The 21,274-nt window shown below is 45.0% G+C and overlaps 1 protein-coding gene and 1 non-coding gene across 4 annotated transcripts in view; one reads left to right on the forward strand and one right to left on the reverse strand.

The window, feature by feature from the left end:
- The window catches only part of CPPED1 (calcineurin like phosphoesterase domain containing 1), a 182,231-nt gene that overhangs the window by 51,286 nt on the left and 109,671 nt on the right, over positions 1-21,274 (reverse strand). For 2 of the 3 annotated variants that reach the window (XM_045521722.2, XM_010961729.3), the window contains one exon: positions 18,906-21,199. The exons of the other annotated variant lie outside the window; for it this stretch is intronic. In XM_045521722.2, the coding sequence (XP_045377678.2) occupies positions 20,970-21,199 (230 nt within the window). In that variant the 3' untranslated portion in view covers positions 18,906-20,969. Of the gene's footprint in view, positions 1-18,905; positions 21,200-21,274 lie in introns of those variants that run through there. 3 annotated transcript variants of the gene reach the window in all.
- On the forward strand, positions 5,890-5,966 carry TRNAA-UGC (transfer RNA alanine (anticodon UGC)). The gene has a single exon. It is a non-coding gene; the product is annotated as a tRNA-Ala (tRNA).

A 21,274-nucleotide genomic window follows, 5' to 3' on the forward strand; every position in this document is an offset into this window, starting at 1 on the left:
CGCAGCCTCCGGACCCTTGTCCCTCTCCCAGCGATCCTGCCCGTCCATCCTTGCGACACCACGGGGGCCAGGGCTCCTCCTTTGCTTCCCCATCAGGCGCACAGGTCAGCCTTCATCCCCTCGGCCATTGCTGCCTTCCCACTGCTCTTGGCTTCCCCTCTCTGCCCAGCCCTCTACCCGTCAGTCTCGTCCCCGGAGTTGAGTGAAATATCAGGAGCTGGGTCCCCCCAAGGACATGGACACACATCTGAGGCCCCCAGGGCTGCCCCTGCCCCACCCATGTCCCCCTGTGGACGGAGGAGAGAAAGGGGCTACTCCCCTCTCCGGCTTCCAGGGAGCTCCTCCTGGGTCTGTGGGAGATCCGAAGGGCCAAGCCAGGAGGGATTAAGCCTGGTGGATTAAGATGGCCCACAGCTGATGGAGCCTTGGGCAGACCCTCGGGCCCCAGGGCAGAGCCTTGATCTCCACCACCTGGGTCAGATTCACCTGAGGTGCGGGGCAAACATTCCCGGTCACCCGCTACCCCAGACCCACCGAGTCACAGCTGCTGCTGGTGGGGCCTGGGGATCTGCACATTCACGAGTAACCCCGAACACGCACACACGCAGGGGACTTTGAGGACCACTGCTCCGGGATGTCGATCCTTCTCCATCACTATGTGCAGATTTTCAGGCTCTTTATTACCAGGCAATCTGAGGGGCCTCAGCTGTGAGAGATTTTCTTCTTATTTCAGGTTTTATTTACTTGCATTGTCTTAATGAGCAAAGGCGGGGAATAGCACTCAGCTCTTACCATGAGCCAGATGCTTTAGACAAGGAAGCAAAGCTATATGATTACAAACCACCCTTTTAAGAATAGTGGTTCCTTCTGTTTATTCAAGTCTTGCATGTCCATTATAGGGAATTTGGAAACTACAGCAAATTATAAAAATGATAATCATCTACAATCCCACTAACTACAGATACCAATATTCATGGACATTTTGATATATTTCAGTCCAGTATTTTTCCTATGCCTATATTTTAACATAATTGAGAGTTTACCAAATAGTTTTTCTTAAAAGAAAAAAAAGCTTGATTAAGGTATAACTGACATACAGTAATTGCACATGCTTAATATGCATAGTTTAAAATGTTTTGACAATTGTGTACATGCATTCATGAAACCATCACCAGAAATCAGATAATGAACAGATCCATCACTCCCAAGTCAATTTTTTAAACGGAGCTGTTCATTTGGAATAATTTTAGACTCATAGAAAAGTTGCAAAGATGGCATAGCCCAGCTCCCCCTAACAACAGCCTGCATACCATGATACTTTTATTAAAACCAAGAATTTAATATTGGCACATTGCTGTCAACTCAACTACAGACTTGATTTGAATTTCACCAGCTTTTTCACTGACATCATTTTTTCTATTCTAGGATCCAAGTCCGGACACCAAATTGCATTTAGCATCTTATTAGCATTCTAGAGTGAAAAAAACTCTTCAAAAACACCTGATTTAAACGAGTGCCTCATTTTTCTTGGTATCAATTTGCTACAGTGCTTGCTTGACTTTCCAAGTTTTGCTCTTAGAAGTAATGTTGCCATGAAAATCTTTGTACCCAAATCTTTGTTCACGTCTTACGTTGCTTCCTAGGGATAGTTTCCCTTTTTTCCCCCCAGGCTTATTGAGATATTGACATATAACATTATTTCCCCTGAACTCTAACTTGTAAGTGCAGGTCCTTTGATATATAACTTGCTTTGAATCCTCCCAAGAATGCTGTAATATACCTGAAACTAACATTGTAAATCAACTACACTTCAATTTGAAAAGAAAAATTAAAAAAAAAAAAAGAATGTGGTAAGATTCGGCAACCATCATAGTACTTGTTTCAGTGGCGAGTCGTCAGTGGAGGCTAACGTTAAAGAGTGAAAGTTTGATGAGGAACAGGATAGTCACGTGGTCTCAAACTAACTCCCCACAGATTCCTGGTTGATTACAAAGGAAGGCGTAGCCACTCGACTGTGGAAAAAACCAGCGGGCACCACCTTAATCAAGTGACCAATGTTAAGGGCATCAGAGTGAGACAAACCACACCATGAACCGCCTCCTCTGACATGCAAAGCAGAACACGAGATCTGGCTCAGAAAAACATCAGGCAAACCCAAATCGAGAAACATTCTACACCATAATTGGCTTGCACTCTGCAAAAATGCCAAGGTCCTGCAAGGCAAAGGCTGAGGAACATTCTAGGTGAAAGGAGATCAAAGGGACATGACCACCAAACACAATATATGATCTACGAGTTGGATGTAAAAGACACTGTTTGGAAAACTGGTCCATGGATTAGATAATAATACCCTGCCAATGTTAATTTCCTGACTGTGATAAATATTTTCTATGGAAGAAGGGACATGGTCTTCCATCTATGAGCCATTCTAGAAAGACCCAATATTAGACTTTGATTTAAGTGTTAGGAGGCATATTATGATGCTTTAGGATTCAAGCAGCTGAAAAGCATTATTAACATCACCCAGGTGAGATGCTTCCATAAAGTCTTGGAGTTTTCAACTTACATAAAAGTTGCACAATTGTAACAAGGAACTTCCATATGCCTCTCACCCAGAGGCCTTATTCAAATGTTGATAACTGCCCCGATGATGTTCTTTAGGGCAAACACATCCAGTCCAGGATCAGGCGTTATAGCCAAATTCCACACCCTTCTAGTCTCCTTCAATCTGGGCTGAATCAGGAAGAAAGGGTGGAGGGAGGAAGGAAGGGTGGGTAGAGATTTTTAGAGCATCCTTTTGTTTTCTGAACCTCAAAGTGTCTGAGTTGGAAAACTTAGAAAACACAGAAAAGCACAGAGAAGAAACTAACCTCAGAGTCACTCCATCCAGAGACAAGTATTGTTCACTCTTGGATGAGCCCCATTTTTGTTCTTTGACCATATTTGAGACTACAGTGAATATATCACATTTTAGGAAAGCATAGCATCTCTTGGTAAGCTTTCTAAAAATACAGATTTTTGCTTTGGCCCTATCCTGTCTACTGAGTCAGGGTCTGTGGGGCTGGGGTCCTGGCATCTGTATTTTTAACTAGATCCCAGGGATCCTGATGCAGACCCTAGTTTAAGAATCATTCTTTGTGTTCTGTGTTTGCTGTTTAATGTATGTCGTAAATATGTCCCTTTACTGAAAGGAGGTCTTTCCAATCACTTATATGAGCATGCATTATTTATATTACCCAAATTATATTTTAAAATATCTTTTAAAGGACAGCCAGCCTCCTTATCCTAGTTAATAACTTGTGTTAGAGGATCGACCTAGAGGTGGCCTCAGAACAGGGACCGAGGGAACATCTGTGGAATCTCAAAGAGACAAGGTGGATCCACATATCAGGAAATGGGGTGAAGGAGATCTTGCCCCAGAGACTCTCACCCATTTTGGGGAAAGAGTGAGCTGGTGACATTGCAATAAATGAATGAATGAATGAATGTTAATGAAACATTAGTAGGGGTAGGAAAGCAGCGATTTGGAGAGTGTGCAGGTGCTGGTCCCAGCATGGAAATCCCAGGTGATTCTAATGGGGCTTGACAGCCCCTCCTAATACAGTGGGGGAGCAAAGGGAGGTCTGCTGGGACGCGATGCATCTGTCACTGGCCCCCACTGCAGGGGGAGGTTTGTGTGCTGAGCACGTAGAACGCTGAGCACGTAGAATGCCGAGCCCCAGCCCTGCCAGGTCCAATCCAGAAGTTTCCAGACCAGCTCCCAGATCACTGGGCTTCTCCCTGCTTCCTCTGTGTAGCCCACACCGTTGTCCTTTCCCACTGCCGACTCCTCCTCCTGGGTTTATGAAGTAGCTCCTGTGCCTTGAAGCCCACGTGTCCAGTCGAATGTGGTGGTTATGCGTGTAAGCTCCGAGGACAGAGACAGACCTGCCTCCGCCACCTACTGTGTGGCCTTGGGAAACCAACCCAACTTCTCTGAGCCTTCCTTGCCTCATCTGAAAGATGGCGTTAACAATAATATTTATCTATCTTAAGGGGCTGTACATATTAAATGAGATAATCCCTAGTAAGAGCTCACTCAATATCAGCTATTTATTTCATTAACATTTATCAAGCACCCTGGCCCGGGCCAAATCCTTTGCTAAGAAATGAGGATGAAAATTTGTTTAAAGGTGAAACCGTCTTTCCTCTGAAGTAATTCAGTTTAACAGGAACAGGATCATATATAATATTTAATAGTTTTTTTTTTCTGAAATGCTTACAGATTTATCATCTTCTCTAATTTTTATTATAATTCTATGAGTAGCTATGATTATTCATATTTTATAGATGAGGAAATTAAGGTTCAGAGAGGAACAGAGCAGTGGGCGGGGGTGGAAAGGAGGCTTCTGGGAAGAACACCCCTGGGTTTCTCCTCTCCTGTCTCACTGCACTTCACTTCGGACGCCAGGTGTGTGGGTTTTTCACACATCAAGCTGTTCTCAGCAACACCAGCCAGATACCCCACGACCTTCCTCTGACACTACTCAAAGTTAGTGCAGACCCCACAGGTTAAAGGGCCCATCCCACGAGGCTGCCCCCAACACACACTTTGGACACCAATCACAAGTGGTAGGTCTCCAGGTTCCCCGCAACTTCTGTCCGACGTGGCTGCAAATTGGAGGTTCCCAGGACCCCCTCCTTGGATTTGATCATCTGCTGGAACAGTTCTCAAAATTCAAACAACGGATGGTGGGTGGCATCACAGGGCCACAGCCCATTTAGAGGCTGAGAGATGCTGGAGTGTGTGTGGGCCAGACACGCGTGACCCTGGGATCCCCACAAAGCCTCCTCTGGCCCTGGACCAAGTTCTAGGTCATGGGCTTTTCTGAGCTGGAGGGTTGCTGAGGGCACTGGCAGGCATGCCAGCTGTGTGTTTCCTGCTGGTCGATCCTCCAGTTCTCTTCTGAAAAATGGTGCAACAGTTGTCGGGCCGCAAGTAACAGAATGCCTGGCTACAAGTGGTCCAAAGGACAAGGACATTTATTATGTCCTTGAATGAGCAGCCCCTACCCCAGGGGTAGGTGGTTCCAAAACTGCTTAATTCAGCCCTGGATGATGTCAATATGGACTCTGGGGCAGTTTCTCTGCAATTTGTGTTTACCTTTTTCTGAGGGTTGCGTAAACACCACAACCTCATGATGCCCAAAAGCGGGCAGGGAGGGAGGGAGAGGTTCTCTGGGGACACATCCTTCTTTTAACCAGGGAGGACGGTCTTTCCGCAGAGCCCCAGCAGACGTCCTGTTACATCTCGTTAGCCAGAGCTGGGTCATGTGCCCCCGGGCTGGTATTTTCACTGTAAGGTTCTTTACCTCAAGCATTTTTGCCACGAAGTTTTCACCACACAACTAGTTGGCCATAAGGCAGTTTTGCCGTGAAAGATAACCTGTTGACAGGGTGTTCTGGCAGTTCGGTTTTCAAGTGGTTGAAGTTCATTATCACCTCTTCCAGTCTGTGACGTAACTGATGGATTTATGGGGCTGCAGATGAGGGTTTGCCCCAAGAGCTGGTTTCTTGTTTTGAAACACAGTACAAGGGGAGAGAAAGACGCCCTAGAAGGCCCAGAGTTGAACCCACGTGTCCCACAGAACTTTAGAACGTCCATCAGTGGATGTGTGACAATATGCCAAGGACGCAGTGTAGAAAGTTTTTACAACACATTACAAAGCTCAGTTACAAATATGAACCCTAGTGTTTGGAACCTGATAACCTCTCAACGAAGGAAGAAATTTCAGTGAAAAAGTGTGATGCTAAACGGGGAAACAAATCAACGAGCAAAAAAAAGTATACTATGAACAAAAGACTTGGAAGACAGATGCTTTGGTACAACCCACAAAATAAAACCTAGGGGGGGTTGGTATAGCTTAGTGGTAGAGCACATGCTTTGCATGCATGGGGTCCTGTGGGTTCAATCCCCAGTACCTCCATTAAAAAATAATAATAATAATAAAGTTTGTTTAATAAAATAAAAATCCTTAAATAAAAAAAAAAAGATCAGTCGTTTGCACACTATTGCCATGAAATCAATGCACATTTTAAATGTATTCAAATATTTTGTACTTTGCAATGGAATCTTTTTAATTTTGTTAATTATTTCTCATGTTTCATAATGTCCCCTTTAACGTCCCTCTCTTATTTTTTGTTATTTTGTCTTTTACGGCAAAATTGCCTTATTAGCTTTTCAGTGAAAATGTTTGCAGAAAAATTGCCTCAGCAAAAGTGTCTGCGGCAAGGATGCTTATAGCAAAAGTACCTGGAACCCACATGCTCATGCCTGGACCGATTTACTGGGTGCTGCCAACCTCATCGAAGGCCGTTGTCCCCACAGAGGCTCCTTTCTGTTCTTTGAATGACATGGTTCCCTCCTGCTATGGGCCATTTACACATAACAGTTCCTATGTCTGGAGCGGTCTCCCCTGTTAATAACGATGCAGACTTCATATCTCAGTTTTTCAAGGAATTACTGAACCTCTCTCTGCCTCACTTTCCTCCTCGGTTAACTGCAAATTATATCATTTACTTTTTCTTTATCTTCCACAATTTGGTGGGGACACTGTGCTCAACTGGGTGGTTCTTCAACTGATCTCACTTGGTCTCATGCAGTTGCCATCAGACGGTGGCTACGGTGGTTGGGACAAGATGGCCTCACTCACGTGCCTGGTGTGTTGGAGGGGACAGCTGGAAGGCTGGTGTTCTCCCCTCTCTCCTCAGGTGGCCTTTTCATATGACTTGGGCTTCTTTACCTGATGACTGGATCCCCACAAGCACAAAAGTGCCAGGTCTTCTGGAGGCTCAGACCCAGAACTGGCACGCTGTCACTGCTGCCATGTTTCACTGGGTCAAAATGAGTCACAGGACCACCCCAAACTCAAGGAGAGGGGTCTATGCAGGGTCTGAACACTGAGAGGCATGGGCCACTGGGAACTACCTTTGAAGACTTGCTACTCCATCATTTTACAGGCTACCGAAAGGGAATCAGTAGCTTCCAGGACAGGCAGAAAGCAGTCCCTTAAATTCACTGACATCATGAGATACACTTAGCCAATCGGATAAGTATGCTAAAGGCACATTTCTCCTAACCCGACAAGACAATATTCTGTTCTCCAAGAGCCCATGTTGTATAGCAAGACAATTAAAATAACCACTTAGCCTTTTCTTTATGAGAGCTCAACATCGAAAGTCCTTACTCAAAGAACTGATTTTCCCTTTTCTTGATCTTGAGACACAGCAGTGATAGTGAAAGGGCACTGGAACAAGGGTCAAGGTCACGCATTACAACCCCAACCTGGCAACTAAGTAGCTAAGTTCACAACATCTCTTGCCCTTTTGGGGCCCAGCCTTTCCTCTGGGACAGGTTTCCTCCACTTTGGGGCTTGCACCACCCAAGGGGCAGAAACAAATTTCTCATGATACGTTACATGATTTTAGGTGGCCTACCCTCACGGCATACAGTAACATCCAGTCACTTAGAGACAGAGTTATTTCATGTCGAATTCTTCCTCAGTCTTTCTGCTTGCATCAGGGAGAAAGCCACCGCTGGGGGCTGGTGTGTCTTTAAACCCTCCAGCATGTGGTGGAGGCGCCAGGATGAATCAGACAAGCTGCTCTAACAAACAACTTAGTGACTTAATAAAGACTTATTTCCTGCTCCACCCAGTCACTCAGGCACCCAACCTCCTTCCATCTTGTGGCTCCACCAAGCCCCAGGCCCTGGAGACTTCCTTTCACCTCTGCATCCAGCCGGCGGGCAGAGGAAGAAAAGTAGCGTGGAGGATTCCTGGGCCTGGGAATGGCTTGCGTGGTCCCTTCCTCCCATGTTCAGTTGGTTCAAAACCACCACGGAGCCTCACTTAGAAGCAGGGGGGCTGAGAGGTGAGAGAGAGAACACTGATACTGGAGAACCATTACCCAGTCACTGCCAAACTTGCCAGTCTGTGGACCAGAGCATTCTGGAAGCAACCGGATCTTGAGAGAATTAAATTACATAATATGGCTTCTGAGCCAGCATGGTCATGCCTGCTGTTACCTTCTCTTTATAGGAAGTGCTCCTGGCTTCCCCCATTTCAGTTGGTCACATAAAATTTCCTTATTAAAGAGATACCTCTTAAAGTGAGTAAACGGTGCAGTAAACGGTGTGAAGATACACGAATGTCCGACACTTGGGAAACATGGATCCAAGGCGGCGCTGTCCAGCGGAACTTCCCACTGTGATTGCGATGTCCTGGTCTGCACTGTCCAGCGTGGCAGCCACTAGCCATCTGTGGCTCCTGAGCATGTGGCTAGCATGACTGAGGAACTGCATTTAAAATATTGCCTTGATTTTACTATATAAGGCAATTCAGATCTAGGGTGATCACTATGATTGACAATGAATGTTTGGAAGGCATTGAAGAGAATTCGGAGGGTGGCAGTGCTGCGATAGATTATGAATGTCTGGCACGGGGCTGGAGGGGAAGCGATGGTAAGAGTGCCTCTTACGGCCATCACTAGAGGTAGATTTTCTCCCAGCATCTTTCTAGCTCTAACATTTCAGAATTACACATTCTTCCCTAAACCATCAGTAGAACTTGGCCCCCCCCTTAATGATCTGTCTAACCCAGGATGTGACGGGAATATTTGGTTCTAATCTCTGTTTTCCTTTTAAAACCTCGTGCCATCTGCCTCTTCCCTGATAAATGTAGACTACTGACGGAGGGATTCACTTGAAAGTATTTACCCTTATCCACAGGCATTTGCCCCGAAACCAATGATTTCAGGCTTGTGAGATGTGAGTCACCTTCTCTTTTTCCCCAGAAAGACACTGAAAAGCCACCCCTTCAGAGGCGAGGGGGTCATTACCAACGGGAAAGGGAAGGACCCCTTCTGTTTAATGTGTGGCTGACAGTGGGATGCTGGAAATAGCCTTTTATCATGTGGCAGCGGAGGTGGGGCGGGCTGTCCCAGGCTTTGGCTGTCTTGGAGAGGAATCCACAGGTTCCCCTGCAGAGAAAGGAGGCGGGCCGTGGAGCAGCACCCTCCCCAGAGTGTCAGGAGGGCTGGCAGCTCTCCCTCAGCCCTCCCCCAGCATCCCTGCCAGGAATGGAGGGACCCATCGGTCTAGGGGCTGACCCTGGTTGCCATTTCTGACAGCTTTATAATTACACTCTCCACCCGTCAAATTACCAGTAACCTTTTGATCTTCTTGTTGAGGGAGTGTGTGTGTTTTATCTTAGCCTGATTGTCTCATCCTCGTTTTCTTTTCTTTTCCTCTCTGGTCTTATCATCATTTAAACCACAACCCTGGATTCTCAAGGCCAACTTGGTTTCTCTTTCCTTCTGCTTTTTCCTGTTACTGAATTACCTTGAGTAAGCCCCATCACCTTTCTGACGCGTTTCCCATCAGTGAAATAAAATGTTTTGATTGGATCGTAAACACTTTCCTGCCTCCAGAACTGTGAGAAATAAATGTCTGTTGTTTAAGCCATCCAGTCGGTGGTCACTGGTTGTATCAGCCTGAACTAAGACAGTGAGGCAGGGTTAGCCAGTTCCTACTCTTGCTGTGGGCTGGAGAAGAGAGTGGGGAGAACACTGGACTTTGGGGTTTAAATACTTGCTCTGACATACATCATCTGCAGACTCTGGACAAGTTATCCTCTGCACCTGTAAGCTCAGTGTAAGAGCAATGACTCCATAAGCTCTTATGAAAATGAAATAGGCTCTGTATGTAAAGCTCAGAGCACAGAGCCTGCAGCCCCAGAACTGCCCACTGACAGCTGTTAAGTTCCTTCGTGGGGGTGAAAGAGATTTGAGTTCTGATACCTTTTTCTCCTCAATATTTTTAAATAAAAAATTTCAAATATAACAAAATGCTGTAAAGGTCTTACAGTGAACACGCACATACCCACCACCTAGATTCCACCCTTAATGTGTTGCTTTTATTTGCTTTATCACGTCTCTAGCCACCCATCCCTGTCTTTCTCCACACTTTGATCTACCTGATTTTTGTTACATTTCAAAGTAAATTTCAGGCATCACATCCTTCATACATTTGGCCCCTAAACACTTCAGCATGCATGGCATTAACGAGAGTCCAATGTGTTTTTTTGCAGCTTTTACCTCTTTCAATGGACAATCTACATATAATGAAATGTGCAGATCTCAAGTGTACATTCACTGAGTTTTGAGAAAGGCATACATACACCTGTGCGATTTAAACCCCCTATCAAGATGTGGAATATTGTTATCCCCCAGAAAGCTCTCTCATGCCCCTTCCCAGTCAGTTCCTGGCCCCACCCCTAGAGGCAACGGTTGTCCTTATCTTCACTCTGGATCAGTTTCGCCTGTTCCAGAATTTCACATGAAACGGAATCACGTAGTAGACATACCATGCATACTCTTTCGTGTAAAGCTTTTTCACTCAGCATCGTGTTTGGGGGATTCGTACTGATAATTTCTTATCACAGCATGTATTACTCAGCCTAGGCCACCAAACAAAACACCGTGGACTTGTTGGCTAGAATTACAGAAATGGATTTCCCCACAGTTCTGGAGCCTGGAAGTCTCAGGGTGCCAGTGTGGTGGGTTTCCCAGTAAGGGCTTTTTCACTGGTTTGTAGATGGCTACTTCTCGCTGTGTCCTCCTCACATGAGAGAGACAGAGAGAGAGAGAAGGAACTAGCCTCTGGTCTGTTTTTCTTTTCTTATAAGGACATTAAACCCATCACGAGGGGTCCCAACATCATGAGCTCATCCACACCTAATTACCTCCCAAAGGCTCCACTTCCACATACCATCACACTGGGGCTTAGAGATTCCACGCATTGAGTTTTGGGAGGATACAAACATTCAGTCCACCGCACAACACTCAGGATTTCCTTTCCAGATCCAGACATCTCTTGAAACAATCAACTGCCAGAACAACTGATCTGGCTCTCCCCAGACGAAAGATATCAATGAAGAGAAATATTGTTATGCTATCAAATAGCTTATCGTGAACCAGGGCATCCACTCGTAAGCTGCAGAGAGGAAAGATTTTGAAAAATATTAAAGTGTCTATTCTATTTGGCAGGATAAAAGCCACCCGAGTGGCAACCTCATGACAAAATTAAATCACCCAGGGATTTTCATCTTTCACATGTTCAAGTAGGGCTGGGAGGCTACTTGGCAATCGTTGCATGATGGCATGAGGGTTTCGGTCATACGTACAAGCCAGTTTACATAATGGACATCCAGGTCGGGGAGTCCATCTCACCTGCCCACTGCTGTGTCTTGGGACCTGGAAGAGGGCCTGGAGAGCAGCAGATGCTCAGTAAATACCTGCAGTACTTACTGAGAGTCATGAATGAGCGTCTGTGAAGCACTGGCTCATCCCCCCAGATAATATAGTGCTGAACTTCTGACATCCCTCCATGAGTCTGTGCTGTCTCCTGATCAGCCAGGGCACATCACCCCCTCATCAGGTCTATAATCCCCTTCAGCTCGGGCTGAAGTTGCAGAGGTAGAGTGGAGAAGAAAATGGGAGGTGAGGTCAACATGTGGGATGGTGTATTAATCAGGCCTCTTTTGGCTTACAAACAACAGAAAACTGGCTTATGCAAAGAAAGGACGTTTTTGGCTCATTTAATTGAGCAATCAGGTACTGATGGGCTTCAGGCATGGCTGGACCCAGGGGTTCATTTTCAGTCCTTACTTCTTGTTTCCTGTTCTCTCCCTTTCTCCCCCATTTCTCTGCTCTAGCTTCATTCCCAGGTAGGTTTTCTCCTTGGTGTGGCCCCTAGAAGAAAGAGAGTCTTTCCTCCCACTATTTCCAGCAAGATTCCTGGGATTATGTCTCCTTGGTCTAACCTCCTGGGTTACCTGGCCCTCTCTGGCACCCTGGCACCAGAACATGGCACTCTGATACATCACATGCACTTCTTTCCTCACCACGGCAAAGCCCAGAATGGAACCAACTTTACCTAAACAATGTAGACTAAAGTAGGGGAGATGAGACCCCCCCCCCAAAGTAAAATCAGAAAGGGCAATGGATGCCGTGCAGGTATAAGCAACAGACGTCAGTGGTATGTGGGTGGTTCACGTGGCCACTAAGTCACCCTGGGTGAAGGTTAGATTTGGGGTGGACAGAGAGACTGTTAATAAGGTCCCAAAGCCTTCCATAAAAGAGGGATGAGTTGCCAGGAGATTGGGAGATGATTTCGGTGAGAATGAGACATGAGGTCTAGCCCCAGCACAGAGCTAGTGGTCAAGAATTGGACGCACAGATACACAAATGAGTGCGAGGCAACGGGGGAGCGTGGTTTGGACTACATGTTGGGTAACTGGGAGCACGCAGTCTCTAGGCAATTGGGGGGGGGGATGGGTGAGGGGACAGCTCAGTCAGCCAAGTCAGAGGGGACAGGGGTAGTCAGAGCTCAGAGAAGAGACTGAAAACACAGTGGGGGTGCTTGGGGATTGACCCAAAGAGTCAGGAAGGCCATGTAAAACCTGGAACGCGCCACCTCAATCTTCTGGTGGTACACGGCTTCTTTCCTACAGACCCCCTGACTGTAATTAACCTTGTTAAAAATCATTACCTCTTCAAAGCTCAGTGGAATCCTGCTACTGGGGAATTCAAACGAGTCCCTTGCTCTTTTTCATTTTAAACAAAAGCGCATTGTGAAATCTATCAGTATCCATCAATGTTTTTATCTGCTCTAATCCGTAGGCATTGAATGGTTTTCCTTTCTGCTGGGTTTGATTTCATGACAATAAATCATACCCAGGGGCACAATGATTGTACTGATGCTTTGATTTGAATTTCTGAGACTTGGCAAAATTCATCCCAAAGCAAATCATTAGCTTTAGAGCCCTTGAACGACCCAACCTGAGCCAGGATCGGCGAGGTGTCCGGGACAGAGAAGCAGAGATGAGCTCCTAGTGTCTAGTTCTCCAGGAGCTGGTGTTACCACCTTCAGAAAAACACATCACGCACCGAAAGGATGTTACAGTTCTCAGCCCTGCTGGGGAGATGTTGCTGAACTGTCTCCACAACATCAAAAAGCTTGTTTTCTTAAATGATAATTAGAGCGTCTCTGTAGGAGAGCTAGTTCATAAAGACGCTCCCTATGACACTGCTTCATGCACACAAACAAGCCAGACGGGGAACCGCAACCACGAGGGCAGAGGCCGCCGCTAATGAGACATGACATCAGCACTTAGCCTCCACTGGCCAATTAATGTCAGGAGAAGTAAATAAGGCTAATGAAACTTTCTTTTCATCTGCGCCAGGAGCTGCAGCGTCTCCGTAGGTGAGTAGGGCTGGCCCAGAAACCCCTCTGCTGGAGGTCTGTGGGGGAATGTGACTTTATTGCTAGAACTTGTTGGAGAGAGAAAAAGTACTTAACTGCACTGAATAATTAAAGAGATCGACTCGGTTCCACATGTCAGAGGAGACATAATTTTAGGATGGAAAGAATTTGCTTTCCAGGCTATGACTCCAAGATGTGCAGAAGAGCCTCCGTGTCGGAGGACAGGACAGGGTCCTGTTGGGTAACATGGTCCTCCCTGTGCAGCTGAAGGGATAAGTGTGTTGTTTCCACCCCTTCAGCTGCAGGAGGCTGGATGCTTGCCTCTGTGCCAGACGCCAGCCGGCCACTTTGAGGCTTGGTACTGTGTGGGGGTCATGGGTTACAGAAACCCATGGCTGGGTTTTGATTCCCAGCTCTGCCACTTATGAGCTGTGTGATCTTGGACAAGTTCCTTAATGTCTCTGTGCCTCTGTTTCCTTATCTGTAAAGTGGGGGGTGATAAAAGTACTTACTTGCATAGGGTTGTTTTCAACATTCAGTGAGTTCCTACATGAGAAGCAATTAGAAGAATGACTGGTCATTTAGCTGACTTCCCCCTGGCCCCGCTACCCCCTCCCTTACTGACGGGAAGGCAGTTTCTTTTTTCTTTCTGAAGCTGAATTATAGACATACTGACCGTTGCCCTGCTGTCCGTCTCCCTGCCTTCCCTTTTCCCTTCCCCCAAGGCCACGCCCATTCTCACCACTGTTCGTAATTATCGCCAGTGATGCTCTCCTAGGAATTCAGGAATAGAAATCTGCTTCCAAGGAGCCAAGCTAGAAGGCTCAATACATGAGGGGTCCTGGGGTTCTCTGTGCTAAGCTGGGGCTGGGGAATCACATGTGTGATGGTCTAGAGAACCCACAGCCACGGTCAAACCGAAGAGCCTGGATTTCAACTTGGGCCTCACTTTGGAGGCACAAGAGCTCTGGAAACAGCACCTATCCTGGGGGAACGCCTCCCTGGCTGTTAACTGAGGCTTTTTTGGAAAACACTGCTCTCTCCCAAGCCGGAATAATTCCCTATCCTTTAAAATGATTTCTAAACAACTTTATTCAGATACAATTTATGCAAAATTTCTCAACTGCTAAACTGCACATATTTCAGATGTTTAGTTCAATGAGTTTGGGCAGATTACAGACCCGAGAGACGGCTACACAAAAGGATACAGAACGCTTATCACCGCTAGTCTCTCGGTGCCCCCTTTTGAGGCTGCCTCTCCCCCCATCCCTGATCCCAGGCAACCACTGATCTGCTTTCTGTCACTATAGGTTAGTTTGTGTTTTCTAGACTTTTAGGTCAATGAAACTGACTTAAATGTATGGAAAGAAGTGTGACTTCTTTCACTCAGCAAGAAATCTTTGAGATTCATGTGTGGATTTTTGTATGTATCAAAAGTTCTTTCCAACAAGAAGTTCATATTGTATACAGCACAGGGAACCATGTTCAGTATCTTGTAGTAACTTACAATGAAAAAGAATATGAAAACGAATATATCTACGTTCATATTCGACTGAAGCATTGTGCTGTACACCAGAAATTGACACAACATTGTAAACTGACTATACTTCAAAAAAAAATATATATATATACAAAAGAAAACAAAAAGTTCTTTCCTCTCTAATGCAAACTAGCATCCTATTATAGGAATGCATCACATTTTGCTCATACATTCGGTTCCTGGCGGACATTTTTGGGTTGTTTCTAGTTTTGGGTTATTATTACAAATAAGCTGCTATATACAAATTTTTACATGGAAATATGTTTACATTTTTCTTGGGTAAATACCTGGGAGTAGAATTGCTGGGTCATACGGTGGAGTTTCATTTTTTAAGAAATTGTCAAACTCTTTTCTAACATTGTTGTACCATTTCACGGTCTCGCCAAGAATGTACAGGAGGAGTTTGTGTACAGGAAGAAGGCTGGTTTTTGTTCACTCACTGTTCACAGACTACTTCACTTCTGCTTATCAGATGTGTGGGGCTTTCCCTGCACCACGCAATTCTGCAACACCAGGTGGGCAGCCTACAATGCATGTAACTCAACTCTGACAATATCTACCTAGAGACAGCATCAGATCCCAAAGGTTAAGGGTTTGGCCCGGCAAGGCTGCCCCACCCCCGACTTCAGGTGCAAGTTCCAGTCGTCACCAGAGAGATTGGCTCTGGAGTAGAGGTTCCCACAATGCCCCTGTAGGAGTAAGCGAATTTGCTAGAGGGCTCACGGAACTCAGGGAAACATTTCACTCACTAGACCACTGGTTTAGTATAAAAGGATGCAGCTCGGGAGCAGCCAGATGAAGAGATGCACAGGGCGAGGAATGTGGAAGGCGCAGAGCTTCCACACCCTCTCCAGGGGCGCACTCCCAGCGCCATCACGCTGAAAGCTCTGTGAACCCCGTTTTGGGGGGGGGTTTCATGGAAACTTTGTTACCTCGGTGCGACTGATTAAATGACCGGGCGTTGGTGATTAGCTCCGTCTCCAGCCTCTTGGCCCTCTCCCAAGGATGGAAGGGTGGGCCTGAAAGTTCCAACCCTCTAATCTGGTTCCCTTGGCAACCAGCCCCGTTCCACAGATTTCCAAAAGTCGCCTCATTAACATAAACTTGTTATGAATAATTAAAGGTATCTGCATTTCTCTTAGCACTTAGGAAATTCCACAGGTTTTAGGAATTCTGCCAGGGACAGGGATGAAGACCAAATATATATATATATACACACACACACACACACACACACACACACATAATATATACATTTCTCATCGTAAGTCGCAGTGTCACAGTTGTACCAAATGCTTGTTAACATCTGATATTGTCGATCTTTTCCACTTTAGCCATTTTAGTGAGTGACAGCATCTCACTGTAGTTTTAATTTGTACTTCCATGTTGGCTGTGAAAGTGAGCATTTTTCATGTTTGTTGGCTATTCACAGATTTTCTTTTGTTAAGTGTTCCAATATTTTGCCCACATTTTTTAATTAACCTTTTAAAAAATTGAATTGTAAGAGTTCTTTACATATTCTGGATACAAGCCTTTTATCTGATAAATGTGTTGCAAATTAAGCCTTTCAGCCGGTGGATTGCCTTCCGTCTTCTAAGTGATGTCTTTGGAAGAACAGAATGTTTTATAAAGTCCAATTTGGCAATGTTTTGTTTCATGGTTCATGCTTTCTGTGTTTGCTGAGCATCTGGAATTTGCAAACTTTTGTCTTTTACCAAATATGTGAAGTTTTGACTTTAATTTCTTCAAATATTTTTCTGCTCCATAATTGCTTTCCTTTGGGGGACTCATATGATGTGTGTATTAGACCTTTTGACATTGTCCCGCAGGCCCCTCAGGCTTTTATCTCCAACCCTTTTCCTCTTTTTCTTTAAATTGAGTGATTTCTATTCACCTGTCTTCATGTTTGCCCATCCCTGTTCTGATATTAACCCCCCATGGGGAATTTTAAAATTTCAGTTATTGTATTTTTCAGTTCTGAAATTCCCGTGTGGTTATTTTTATACATTCTATTTCTCAGATGAGCTATCCTTTATATTAATTCACTTTAAGCATTTGAGACAGACGAGGTCCCTGCTGTTCTGGAGCTGGCATTCTGGGCCGGGTGGGGAGGATACACATAAAGACCATGAAACAAGCAAAATTCTTAGTGATGTGCTATGAAGAGAATACACACGGGAGGGGGAGGTGATGCCTGGGGATGAGGAGCATAACCGCGGACGGGGGAGAGGGCAGGCCATTCTGAGCAGTAACTTGTGAGCTGAGGCCACAATACTAGTTAGCCCATTCCCATCAGAGGGAACAACAAGTGACCAGGGCAGTGGAGTGGTCAGCAGAGCCGGGGCTGAGCCCTGGGGATGGGGCAGAGCAAGGGGACCTGGGAAGTCATAGCAAGTTTGGACTTGGTTCTGCGTGAGGTGCAAATCCCCTTTAAGGAAGAAAATTACCTTTTAAAGACAAATTACAGGACAGAATAGTAAAAAGTAACTTGTGATTATTCACAGTCAGTTAAATTTATTTACATAGGTTTTTTTTTCCTTATATAGTCCCTTTAGGTTTTATCTAAAGGAAAAAGTCAATTTGTATATATTTGTGTGTGTGTGTGTGTGTGTGTGTGTGTGTATAGTCACAAATGTTAAAAAGAATAATGAAAATAAAATCCATTGAAGGAAAAAGAGAATTCCGTCAGCAAAATCTTTTCTAAAAAGATGCTAGGAGTCATTTATTATATTCAAGAAAAAATTTTCCATTGTGCGTATATATAAATATACCTAAGAGCTCTCCAATGGCAAAGACAGTATTTTACGAAGTTATAAAAAATCAATATTACCTGTCAAGTACTCTCTCTTGCATGTGCAACCAAAACCGCCAAGGTTATCTGAACAAGGAATCCCTGGGGTCTATCGCAGAGAGCTTTTAATAGAACTTGCCTTGACAATTTATTCCTAAATCTCCCTTTTTCCCTTTAGCTCAATACAATATTGCTACTTAATTTCATGACTGCGCAAATCTGTCTCAGGCACTACTTGGGGGATAAGTACCAAGAGTTCAAGTAAAGGCAAATGATGTTTCTGCTACCTTTTCTCAAAAGATTTCACACCGGAAGACAGACTATGATATTAAACTGCATTATGTGTCTATAGATTCTGCAGTTATATATAACTCGGTCTCATTCACAGGTACATAAGGCAAATGGTCCTAGGTTTATTGTTCAGGCTTAAACAGGCCTTGTAACCCTCTGTCAGGGACTGATTATCTTGCAATGCTGGAAATCAAGATATTATGAAGGGTTCTGTTTGTTGGTTCCATGAAACTCACTAGATTTCCCCCCGCCCTGTTCGCCAATCTGAGGAGAAGTATGACTGAAGACTTGAGATAAACTTACCTATTGTAAAAAGCAAATACGGCTAGAGATCATCTCCCCACGCACTGTCCACAAACTCACCCTTCTGCGTCCTGACAGACCACTTTAAATAACCTTCCTTCTTTAGCAGTCTCTTATTTTTGCCCCCAAGTAAAAATGATTAATTGGAGGAAGGAGCATTAGGTGGCACTCCTTGCCCTGAGAACTGCCGGGTCCCTGCCCCCTGGGTAAACAAGGAAGAAAGCATCATCTGATGAAGCATGCTGTTATGGCCAGAGCTGTGTGCTGTGCCCATCAGGCTTCAGTTCAGTTTTTCAATCTCCTCCAATGAAAATCCTCTGCCTGGAACAACCTGTTCCTTGGACAGGCTTTGCCACCTTGAACCTGTTGTCAGAGAAGGGCCCTTAAGGCCTTGCCTAGGCTTTACAAACCCTGGGGTGAAGTCCCAGGGCTTCTGGCTAACACTGGGTGCTGAATTATCTGTTGCCAAGAGCAGGTGCAAACCTCTCAGCTGTGAAAAACATTTTCCAGGAAAGAGGATGACGTTAGGGAGCATAGGCTCAACAACTGGACTGCCTGCATCGCAATCCTTCCTTTTCCACTAGTGAGCTGTGTGACCTTGGCCAAGTGGTTCCACCTCCCTGAGCCAAAGACTTAAAACAGTACTTAGCACATAATAAACATTCAAACCATAGCACTTATGATCATGGTGTTTTATTGTTTATCACAGTATAAGGCACTCTTTTAAAAATACATTTTTCAAAAAGAAAAAGGACTCATAAGTGAACAGAGTGGTAATTATCTATTATCAGAATGATACACTGTCCAAAACCATTCCCTGACTCCCTTCTGAACCCTTCACCACTGGAGAATACTGCTGTTTGGTGACTTTAAGAATGGTGAGAATTTCATATGATTCCCTATTGTTAGCATGTTCTTGCTGTGTTCTAAATCAATTACCTTACTTATTAAGTTTTTGGAGAAGAAAACTTAGAAGTTTCATTTCCATTACTTTTAATTATCTCCATATCCTTCCCAAAACCCAAGTGCCACAGCATTTTGCACAGGTAATGTGACAGAGAGGGCTCCATCAGTCCACTGTGATTAAACTCTTCCCATTTGCCCCCAGGAGCCCCAAGTCTGCAGTTACAATCCTGGTTCAGGATCCTGCTGTCTGATTCTGAAGTCACCACATCCCAGGCCTCAAGTGCATGGCTTATGAGGTCTGCCTCGTAGTGTACCTCAAGAATCCTCTCCTTGAGTTCTCATATCCACACCTGTTGTAAAGAAAAAGCAACACAACACAAGAACGCAGCAAAACTCTAAACCAAGAGAATTCTCATTTTGAAAAGTTTTAATTTTCTCGCCACATAACAATGAGCTGTGGTGTGTCACCGATTTGTAGTATAATTAACTTCTTGTCTTTTGTTCCTCATGAATTTACATATCCAATTATCTTTCTACTTAATTTCTCATGGTTTGCCTACATTGACTGAAACTTTTTAACAAGAAAGTCTTTTAATTTAATGGACTTTGCAGTTCATTTGTAAGCAGTTGGTTTTTAAAGTCGTTTTAGGATGACTGAATGCTTCTGCAAAACGCTGTGAAGTTTTCCTGGCAGGATGGAGAATACCCAGGTGCCCTGTCCACCAGGACGACTGCTGGAAAAGATTATGTGGATGAAAGGATGCAGCGGTCAGAAGCTGCGGAGGAGTAGCAGTAAAGTGGATTACACAAAGACAATGCTGACTTTAACCCATCCCCGCTCCTTGGTCAAGGGAGACCGGACCCGTGCGTTTCTTCAGGGTCGGTGCCAATTTAGACAACGTGGCTGAATGCACTGTTTTCGCCCTGCAGGAATTTCTGCTGGGTTTCTTCTGAGAACCCGGCATCAATTCCCATGTCTTCTGTCAAAAGTCAGCAGAGCTAAGAGTCTCATAAATGGGGGAGCATTCCAACTGCACGAAGACGTCAGCCTGTGGAGGGCGCTGCTGCAGCATCGAAGGTGACTGTGGACGAGCTCAGGTGTGCTGCCCAGTGAAGGCAGAGGTGGCCCTTCAGGGCTTTGGTTCTTGTCTCTGGGATGAGGTTTTTCAAATACGGACAATTTACGTGTAAAGGTGGCTTTTCTAGCTGCCAAGAAGTTAAGCTCAAGCTTGGACTTGAATCAACTGCATCCTCAGGGGTAGCAGAAGCCTCAGACTTTCACAGCACATGTTGGCTGCTCAGCTCCTAGTTGAGTCTGTGGCTCTGGTAACAGGACACAGTTACTTGTTTTGTTAGGAAGGAAAGGAGAATACCCTCGTTTTGCCTAGCTTTTGGGGGGTCATGACCACAATTTAATTCAATCAGACACAGTTTGTTCAAGGAACTATCAAAGATCACACTTGGATATCAAGTTGCGATAAAGGGCGATCGGCAGACATTTGCCGTGTGCTACCTACCAGGAAACCTCCTAATTCAAAGCAGAGTTGAGAATCATTAGGAGAAGGGATTCAATCACCCACACAGAGATAGTCTAATCATGTCAGTTATCCTTTTATTTCCAGGCTCCTCCACTCTCTTTTTTAAAGGGAAGGCAGTTCTATTTTGAATATCATTTAGGACAGGACCCAGCTCTCTGATTTATGCAAAAGGACATAAATTCAAAAATCTGCCTGGTATAGTTTTTTTTTTTTCCAATAAGGGGTTGTGTGCAGCTGCTGTTTCTGACAAAAAGAAAAAATAGTAGAAGTGAAAAGCGAATAGATCATAACCAGCAATCATTTTTTCTTCATCAAATCCATCAGATCGTCTTCTATTCCTTTCTCACTCAGCTCATCTAAACTGTAGTATCGATGGACGATTTTCTCAGCAGTGACCACCACGACTCGGAGCCCGTGGGTGTCTTTGCCCAACTGGCATCCGATGGCAGATGATACCACCATGTCCAGGTCCTGGTAGGTGCCCCCGGCATTCCTGTGGTAATGACCTGAGAACACAGCTTTGACACCTGCAGGGAAGGGAAGAGACATTAGAGGGCCAAGGATTTCCACTTAGGTGACTTGGGGGCTCCAATGGTTTCTTC

The sequence above is a fragment of the Camelus bactrianus genome, chromosome 18 (assembly GCF_048773025.1).
Source record: "Camelus bactrianus isolate YW-2024 breed Bactrian camel chromosome 18, ASM4877302v1, whole genome shotgun sequence".
NCBI classification, from domain to species: Eukaryota; Metazoa; Chordata; class Mammalia; order Artiodactyla; family Camelidae; genus Camelus; species Camelus bactrianus.